The 9,608-nt window shown below is 48.2% G+C and overlaps 1 protein-coding gene across 2 annotated transcripts in view; it reads right to left on the bottom strand.

Annotated features, from left to right (window-relative positions):
* Nucleotides 1-18: 18 nt before the first annotated feature.
* TXN2 (thioredoxin 2) overlaps nucleotides 19-9,608 on the bottom strand; it is a 10,484-nt gene continuing 894 nt past the window's right edge. For both annotated transcript variants that reach the window (XM_008583861.1, XM_008583862.1), the window contains exons 2-4: nucleotides 8,750-9,012; nucleotides 6,737-6,860; nucleotides 19-401 (exon numbers count right to left, since the gene is read on the bottom strand). In XM_008583861.1, the coding sequence (XP_008582083.1) occupies nucleotides 345-401; nucleotides 6,737-6,860; nucleotides 8,750-9,012 (444 nt within the window). In that variant the 3' untranslated portion in view covers nucleotides 19-344. The remainder of the gene's footprint in view (nucleotides 402-6,736; nucleotides 6,861-8,749; nucleotides 9,013-9,608) is intronic.

Here is a 9,608-nt window from a genome sequence, read left to right as displayed (position 1 = left end):
ACCAGCTGGTGAACCGGGCAAGCCTCTTCATTGCTCTATGTCTCAGTGTTCACATCGCAAGACGGAGATGCCAATGCTACTTATATTAGAGGGTGTGAAGTGGGAGGAACTGATGCAAGTTAAGTCCCAGCACAGAGCCCAGAAATAAGTGTAAGAACCTGGCGCTGTGCCTGGTACAGTGGGCACTCAGCAAACGGCGGTATGGAGGGCAGTCGGGAAAGCCTAACAGAGCCCTGCAAGCCACTTCAGCTGCTGCCGTGAATGCCAACAGCGTCCAGAAATCCACTGACTCCTGCTGGATGGCGCGGGAGGAGGGGCTCGGCTATATATGATCTGACGCTCATTTATGGGCAAGGCAAGGTTCTCGGTCTTTGAAGCATTTGCTCAGCTCCTTCCGGGACCTGGATAGATGACATGGAATGCAGATGAGGCTGAGGACTGCACTGGCACCGTAAATTCTCTGCTGCCTGGGCTCCCTGCCTGGCATTCCTGCACATTTGAGAAAACTGTATAAACAGTACAAGATAAACACCAACTTTTCTTCACACAAGTTAACAAAGCCACCAGGGCAATTTACACCAACACACCAGGTCTTTACATATTCTGAGTGCTGCCCTGGCCGTGAGTCACCTTGAGAAGGCGGACTAAAGATTTAGAATGTTCAAAAACTGTGCACATTAGTCACAAAAGGAAGAAAGAACCGCATACAGACGGCCCAATCACATAGCCCTCACTCAGTAACATGTGGCAGGCCCCACACTGTGCTCCTACTGGGCACCTTGGGGACAGACACAGCAGGTAAGATGACACAGGCCTTGTTAGACCTCAGGCCCCTTTGAGGACTTTCCTGGGGCCGATGGTGGCAGTAGACACGCTTTCCTGAGGGTATGTACTGGTAGGACCACCAGGCATTAGGCTGGCATGCGTGTCACTGCTCCCGGTCCCTCCACTGGCTCCTGTCCTTGTCAGACTTGCATGCATGATGGCATGAAGTGCCAGGGGTCAGTGGGTGGCTCGCCCTGATTCCAGGCAGAGGCAGGACCTAGAAGCTTGCTCTAGGACTCAGCAGAGAGCCTGAAGCCACCAGGGCCTTCACAGGCTGTTCTTTTGCGCCCTCTAGCGGTCTGTGAACGCAGCTGGGGCATCTCAGAGCTGGCAACGCTCAACTGGGGCACAAAGCTCAACCGCTGTCTTTCAAGGACACTGTCCTGTTCTGTTTCTTTAATTAAAATAAATGCTTTATGCCACCATTGTATAAGTGGTCGAACTTTTCTCACAGGAAGGTGGCCTAGAGAGTGGACTTGGTTTTCCTCAAGAGCTCCAGATGAAGTCCAGCCTGATCTCATTTGTGTAAACTCTCACACGTTTAGACACGTAGGGACCACGCTGGTGTCAGCTGTATGGCAGACAGGCTGTGAAGAGACTTTCCTGATATATGGATTCTTTGAAATCTGAACTTACACACACACACACAGACACACACACACACACACAGAGGGATACCTGGGCTGTGACTGGACTTCCCCCACCCCCAAGGAGGAAGATGTGGCTTTGCTAGCCCTGAGTGTGGCTCACAAATCAGGAGGGGCTGGAGCTTGTAAACTGCCTTAAATGGAAGTGCATAGGTCCTTGGCACATTCTTCTAGAATGGTGACATGGGTGTGAAAGGCTGAAATGAAGCAAGAACTCAGCTTCTTTCTCAATTCTGGCAGGACTGAGGAACCAAGGGGCTGGAGAACAGATGTGCTCAGATGTGCTGCATATCCTCCTCCTCCGTGAAGCCACCCAGACCCCCCATCCTTGGCTAAAGATCCCGAGAATTCAGGGCAGGAGCCACTAATCCGCAGCTCACCAGCAACACCCACTGAGTTCAATGTCTGGGTCAGGTCTTCTCTCTCACCCTAATTTCATCCATTTGTTAACTCTGCTAAGGACAGGCACAGTGCTAGGTGCCAGCTAACTGCTGAACTAACACAAAGGAAAAGATCACTTTCATGTACTGGGTGCTTCTGAAGTGTCAAGGATGATACTAAACACTTGCATATGCAATGTCGTAACTTCTTGCCTCTATGTAGGGTCATTTTAGTGATGAGAAGACTGAGGCTCAAAGGTTGAGTAACTGCTCCAAGTTGACAGAGCAAGTTAAGTGGTGGAGCTGGGATTTGAAACAAGACATGTTTGAGTTCACTGTCCATCAAGCTATGCTGTGCATCTGCCCAAGAACAAAGAATTGGAGATAAGCATTGAGTGAAGAATATGTGGGGAAGTATTCAAAGGATTTCAAATGAGAAATGTCAAATGTTTTGTAAAAGCTCTTGGATATAAGGGTTCGTTCTTGGAAAAACTACTTTAAAAAAATCAAACCCAGGGCCGAGCCCGTGGCGCACTTGGGAGAGTGCGGCGCTGGGAGCGCAGCAGCGCTCCCGCCGTGGGTTCGGATCCTATATGGGGATGACCGGTGCGCTCACAGAGCTCACTGGCTGAGCGCGGTGCGGCCGGTCTCAAAAAGGACAAAAAAAAAAAAAAAAAAAAATCAAACCCAACTCTATGACATTCTGGAAAAAGCAAAACTACAGAGATAGTAAAAAGATCAGTGGTTGTCAGGGGTTGGGGGAGGGAGGGATGAATAGGTGGAGCACGGAGGGTTTTTAGGGCAGTGAAAAATACTCTGTATGACACTGTGATGGTGACTATGTGCCATTATACATGTGCAAAGAACACACAACACTAAGAGCGAACCCCAATGTCAACGATGGACTTTGGGTGACAATGATGTGCCAATGCAAGCTCCTCAACTACAACAAATGCACCACTCTGGTGGGTGATGTTGATAATGGGGGAGGCTATGCATGTGTGGAGCAGGGACTATATGGGATATCTCTGTACTTTACTCTCAATTTTGCTGCGAACCTAAAACTGCACTAAAAAAAATAAATCTTAAAAAAAAAAACGTCGGTAGGGTTCAATGGGAGTGAGACAAAGGAGAGATGAACGGATGGAGTACAGGGGACCTTTAGAGCAGTGACACTGTTCTGAATGATGTTGTAATGGTGGACACATCACTATACATTTGTTGAGTAAACTCTGACAAGCAGCCCGTGCTGAGAATCGCAGGTGAGAAAGGGGCTTTACGAAAGCAGCACCTTTCCTAAAAAGTCAGCACTGGGCTTTAGAACTTTGTTTCTCCATGTTTTGTCTAGGACCCTCAGCACTGGTATCACCTGGGAACTTGCTAGAAATGCAGAGTCTTGTACCTAAATACATCATAGTCTGCTTTGTAACAATATCCTAGGTCATATTCATGTTTGAGAAGCACTTATTTAGAATACTTTCAAAACAGCAGGACAGGGAGTGACTAAAATACTGCACATTTCAGCTATGAAATATTATTCATTTAATAAATTGTCTGCAGGGTTATACGGAACATTAAAAAGAAAAAAAATTCAAATAAAACACTCAAACAAGTTACCACAATGGTGACAATGGTTGTTTGAATAGTCAGATTGCAAGTGACTTTCCCTGCTTATTACCACTTGGCTGTATTTTCAAATGCTTCTTAAAGGGCACTCACTTCTTCTATAAGATGAGAAAATAAAAGTATAACAGCTCTAGGTGTGAGGTCAGAAGGAGAAGCCCCAGAGGAAAGCATAAAGGCTCAAGGTCCACACCTAGTCCACTCTCTCACTGCCTTTCCCCCAGTAGCTGGCAAGGTCTGAGCAGTTGGTAAAGGGACAGGGGACAGGGGAGAGCTTCGTGTCCTGCCAAGCCAGGGTAGCACCAAGACTGAAGAAGGAGGGGGTGGAGGGGCTGAAACCCCAAGGTCCTGAAGGACTTTCTTCCCCTCTCCCTTGGGGGACAGTGAAGTTCTAGGGTGGGGGGTTGTTTGAAGCATAAAGTGGTTGTTGGAGGGGAGGAATTCCTGTGAGGAATGAGACTCACCCAAGTGTGTGTGCTGGGGGTCGGGTGTCAGGAGGGCTTGGGGAGAGGCGCCCAATATCCTGAACATAATTTAAAACAGTTTCTCCAACAAGTTCATCTAATCATTTGAAAAAAGAGTTGAGGCTTTGGAGGAAGCTGTCCTGAGGGTAGCACGGCTCTCTTGGCGGAAACTTCTTCCTTAGGTGCTCTTCAGAGAGAACAGGTGCAAAGGAAGGAAGGCAGGAAGGGCAGGGGGAGGAGTCAGGAAGAATCCCTGCTGGAGCTTCCTAAGCCCTGCAGTGATGTCAGCCCAGGGCTTGGCAAAACATGGAGGCGAGACCAGGTGATGTTGGCCCAGCAACTTTGGAGTCCTTCTGTGTGACCAGAGCACCACCAAGACAGTGGACCAAGGGAGGAGGAGGGAGAGAATATCCTACAAGAGGAACTGCCCCTCACTTTCCAGGCTTAACCACAGGGCTCCCTCCCACATCATAAGGCTCCTTGGAAAGCAGGTGGGGATGGTCCCGGGAATTCCAACTACCCTCAGGGACCACTGCTGGCAGGAACTGCATTCACCTCTGTGTCTGTACCAGTTCCTACAGTCCCTGGCACATGGCCGGCCCTCAGGAGGTATCTGCTGAAAAGTTACATTGATGGAGGATGAAGCAGTGGTGTTGGCAGTGCTAGGAGGATGCCTGAGACAACTTAAGACTGCCCAGGGCCCTGTGGGAGGCCCTAGGAGCTCCAGCCTTAAGCTCACACCAGAGGACCACACCCTTACCCCTGCAGCTGCTATGAGCCCTGCAGTGAGGGGTGGACTAGTAGGGGAAATCCAAGGGCCTCTAAATGGTCAGACAAATGCCCCTTGACTGAACAATCAGTGGGAGAGCTTTCAAAAAACAGTGACTCATCCCCGCCCCAGGCCCTAGTAAGCATTCCCCCAAGTCGCAAGGCTGGCCTCACTTCAGCAGCCACCTGCAGGAGGCATTGGGGGGCTTCATCTGTCCAGCACCTGCTTCCTCCGCTCCTGGATGGCACAGACAGCCTGTTCTCACCCCGACCCCCACCCATTTCCTGCCATGGGGGACTGGCTGAAGGATGGGCACCTCTACCCACGCTGGTCTAGTGGGAGATCGGCCTGGATTCCAAACTCTGAGGAAGAAAACGGTTCCCTCTTTCAGTTACTTGTTACCCAGAGGAGCAGGACGGAAAGGTGAGGGCTCACTCTGACCAGACCAAGATATTTCAAGAAAACCAGATGTCTGGATTTTCATATGAAATCTTCTGAGTTTTAAGTATCAGCACCTGGTGTGATATTTCTTTAAAACACTTTGAGGGCCAGACCAAACATGTCTGTGAGCCAGAATTGGCCATGGGCTGCCAGGTGCGACCTTGGCTCTGTGGTAACGCTATCTTCAGCATGGCTATCCAAAGACCCCTCCCGATTTGGTCCCAGTCTGCTTTCCCAGCTGCCTGTCCTCCCCCTCCTTGCTCAACCCTTTATTCCAGCCACCCAACGACAATGGGCCTCTCTGCTTTCTCTAACTGCAGTGGTCTCCAAGGCCCAGGGGATGCCCCATATCCCAGGCACCTCCTCTGCAGGCTCACGGGACCCTGCTGCTCTGTGAACAAAAGCCAGGCTCACCCAGACTGAGCCCAGGGCCTTTGCGTTTGGTGTCTGCTCTGCCTGGACGGCTCTTCAAAGGCCTGCACACCTCACTCCCCACTCCCGTCAAGTCTTTGCTCAAATGTCAGCTTGTCAGAGACGCCTTCCCCAGCCTATCTTTTTAAAAAAGCCCCACCCTCATCCTCAGCACTCCCACCCCCTCTTCCTGACTTATTTTTCTCAATAGCACTTACTATCTAAAACAGGAGACATCCTGCTATGGCCCACATGGCACATCCTGCCCAATGACTGCTTTTATAAATAAAGTTTTATTGGAACACAGCCATGTCCATTCATGTGTGTACTGTCTGTAGCTGCTTTTGTGCTACAACAACAGTTCCAATGGTTGCAGCAGGACCACTGCTCTGCAAAGCCTCAAATATTTAGCATTGATCCTTTTGAGAAAAAGTCTGCTGATCCCTGATTGAAAATACCAGAATGTAGGCTCCATGAAGGCAGGGATTTTGTTAGTTTTGCTCACTGCCATATCCTCAGCACCAAGTAACAGAACCTAGCATTTGAGAGTCTCTCAATAAATATCTGTTGAATGAAGGCACAAATAACTCACCATATTAGACTACTTCATGTCTTCGTGCATGCTGTTCCCACAGTACTTCCTTCTACACATAACCTTCACGGCTTAGCTCAGAAGGTCCCTGAGCATTCTCTGTCCCCTCTACCTCCCTCCGGGAACAACCAGTCCCTTCTTCGTGTGTCTCTTGTCTCAGCACTTTTCACCCAAATGAAATGATCTGTCTACCAGCTCTCCTCTCCTGCCGGACTAAGAGTGGCTTGGAGACTAGGATGTCATTCTATTGAGCCAGAATCATGAATGCCTGGCACAAAATAGGGCTCACAAATGACTGCTGACTGCACATGTGGATGGATGAATAAATGAAAGATCTGATGTTTTGGGTCATATGAGTACATTCTGCTCCCTGGAGATGGTGGAGAAGAGAGACAAGTGGCTCAGAAAATCAACAGAGTCACATCTGCAAAGTTCTCTGAGCTCCTCAGCACTCTAGAAAAAACCAAGATACTTCCCTTACTGGCTATCTGGTGGTCCCCAAGATGCCTCCTACACTAGCTGCCCTGGATCCTACAACATCTTCCACACTGGCTGCCCTGTGTTAACTCCCTGCCAATCCATACCTCATACTCGATGGCGAGGTCTGTGTGGTCGTCAATATCCACCTTGGCCATCACCACCTTCCCGTGCTGTTTGGCCACCATCTTCTCCAACCTTGGCCCCAGGATCTTGCAGGGGCCACACCACCTGGGAAGGTGAGAAAGCAAGCATGCAGTCAGTCCAAGAGTGCTCACCATTCCATTACTGTCTCCCCAGAACCTCCCCCAGACCCACACCTTTCTGAGGAACCTTTTGTCCTTACTACCTGTTTACAGTGTTTGAATATTAACCTGTAATGCTGACAAACCAATCGGTAATGTTGGGATACGCTACAACTGGGAAATTTTCACGTGTCCCGGACTTCTAAAACACAGGCCTCATCGAAAGACTCTTGTATGGTGATCTCATTTATTTCAATATATCTCAGAGAAATATACTGTCATATAGAGGAATATGGGATTTTAAGTTAAAAGGTTTAGATTCAAAGACAGGCTCCTCACCAATCAGCTGATTGTTCTGGGGCCTCAGTTTTCTCATTTGAAAAAGAGAGACTATGCCTCTCAAAAGTGTTATGAGAAATCAACTAAGACAATTTGGGTAAACATGCTTTGGAAGCTGTAGAGTTATTTCAAATGCCATGTGGACTCAGAACTAAAAGGAGGGGAAACTAATGGCTAGGAGCATCTACAACGTGCCAGTCACTGAGCTAGCACCTTCTCAGCTATTACTGCACAGAGCCTTTAACTCTGAAAAAGAAGAGAAAGCATCTTCCAAAGAAACTGAGGCCCATATGAGTTAAGAAACTTGTGCACAATTACAAAGCTAGTAAGAAGCACAGCGGGGACTGCAACCTCTGTTCCAAGTGTCTTCTTTCACCCACAGGTTATGCTGTGATCCCACAGACCCTGTATCAACTGCTCACTGCCCTGATCACACTGCACTGACCATAGGTGTTCTCATCTCGGTGGGGAGCTCTTCTAGGACAGGAGTTACGCCGTCATCTCTATGTATGTGACACCAAGGAAAGTGCCTGGCACTGAATGAACAAACTCACACCCTGCTTCCTTGCTGAAGAAAATGAGGCATTACCTCATTTATCATTCATTTCGGAGGCCCTTACTGAAGTGTTCACCACACCAGGAGGGCAGACCAGCTCTGCTTTCCACAAACCCCTGGCTGACGACTCCTATTTTATTCTCAGCCTTTAAATCTCCTTCCATTCAGAGATTTCAGTCAACAACTCACACCGCCTAAAAACCCAGTTTGCAAAACCTTATCTCCTATTATAAGTAAAGAAGGGAGCACAAGGATATCAAATGGCCTGCACAAGGCTACATGATAAGCCAGAGAAAGAACTAGAAAGAAAGCAAAAAAATCTGTCAGACACTTGCCCAGAAGCCCTTCCAATTTCTAACTCGGGTGACACTGGCTTCTCCCAGGATGCCTAATTCTGAAGTGTTTGTCCAGCTTTTTTGTAGCTAGGCATCTAGCCAGGCCCCAAAGGTCTGGAAACAAAGAAGGCCAGGCTAAAAATCAGAAGGTCACAGGCATTTTGCTATCTCTAAAACAAACTCATATAGCACTGAAAGGAAACTCTTGCCCATCCCCTGCATGCCTGGGCACCACTGTGGTGGCACTGATAACTTTTTGCCAGCCCTTCCCACAGCTCTGTCGGCGAGATGTTAAAATAAAATCAACTTTGCAGGGTTAGTAAATGGTATACACAGAAAGCCAGACGATGCTATAGTCATAACTTTCTGACTTTTTTTTAAGCGAAAGATGACTTTGAGCTTTTCAGACAGTGAGATTCAGAATATAAGCATTTCCCAGCACTAATCATGATCAGCTTTGAAGACTGTTTACTAGTCTGTCTCCTACCAGACCGCCCTCTCCTTGAGAGCAGGAACTGAGTCTTACTAGTCTTTGTAATGTGTCTGTGTATGAAAGGCATCAAACATGGTACTGGGACTTAGCAGGCACTCAATACATACTTGAACCTAGAAGAGCCTAGTCTTCTTCTGATCCCCAATACTCACTGTGCGTGGAAATCCACAACCACTGGCGTCTCACTGTTGACAACTCGGTCTTGAAAGTCAGGTCCATCTTGAACGTTAAAGGTTGTTGTACAGACTCTGGTGGTGTATATTGTCCGGGCTGGGCTGGGTATTACTGTCAGGCTATTGGGACTGCACTGTGGGGTCTGCAGAACCCTGGAGGTGAGGGGTATCCACTGACCCTGAGGGGGCTCCCTGGAGATGACAGAGGCCAGGAACCTCCTCAGCAGAAGTCGCTGAGCCATCTGCGAGGGAAAGAGACAAGAAGAGTTGAGACACAAAAAAGGAAGTCAGTGCACCAGAAAAAAAAAAAAAAAAGAATTTGGGAAAACTGAGGGACTCAAGAAGATGCAGAGCTGGAAGCAATGTGCAAGGAAAGAATATATAACATTACTGGAGTAGAGGTGAGCGAGGAATGAGAATCAAAGGGAAGAAGGAATGGCTACGCAAACCAGGATAGGAAAGTTGGGTTGACAACCAAAAAGTAACCAGGATTTGGGTGGAGAGATGGAAGGGAGAAATCAGTATTTACAGAGCACCTGGCTGAGGGCCAAGTGCCTTACATAGATTATTGGTCCTCCCAGATCAACTCTGAGGAAGCTGCCATAGTACTGCCCGTGTTACAGATAAGGAACCTGAGGCTCAGGTAGGTTAAGCGGCATGCCCAAAGTAACCCAACTATGAAATGACGGTCAACACTGGCACCCACAGCCGTCTACAAAACCTTCCTCCATCGATTGCTCTGTTATAAAAAATGTTTTAATGGGAAATTCTGGAGGAAAAAAGGGGGCTGTCGAAGGATCAGGAAAGGGGAATCACAACAATTCAAGAAGGAACTAAG

Source organism: Galeopterus variegatus, unplaced genomic scaffold (assembly GCF_000696425.1).
Source record: "Galeopterus variegatus unplaced genomic scaffold, G_variegatus-3.0.2 Scaffold3067, whole genome shotgun sequence".
Taxonomy (NCBI): Eukaryota; Metazoa; Chordata; class Mammalia; order Dermoptera; family Cynocephalidae; genus Galeopterus; species Galeopterus variegatus.
The sequence above is the reverse complement of the archived record's forward strand: the minus strand, read 5'-3'. Positions and strand labels throughout refer to the sequence as shown.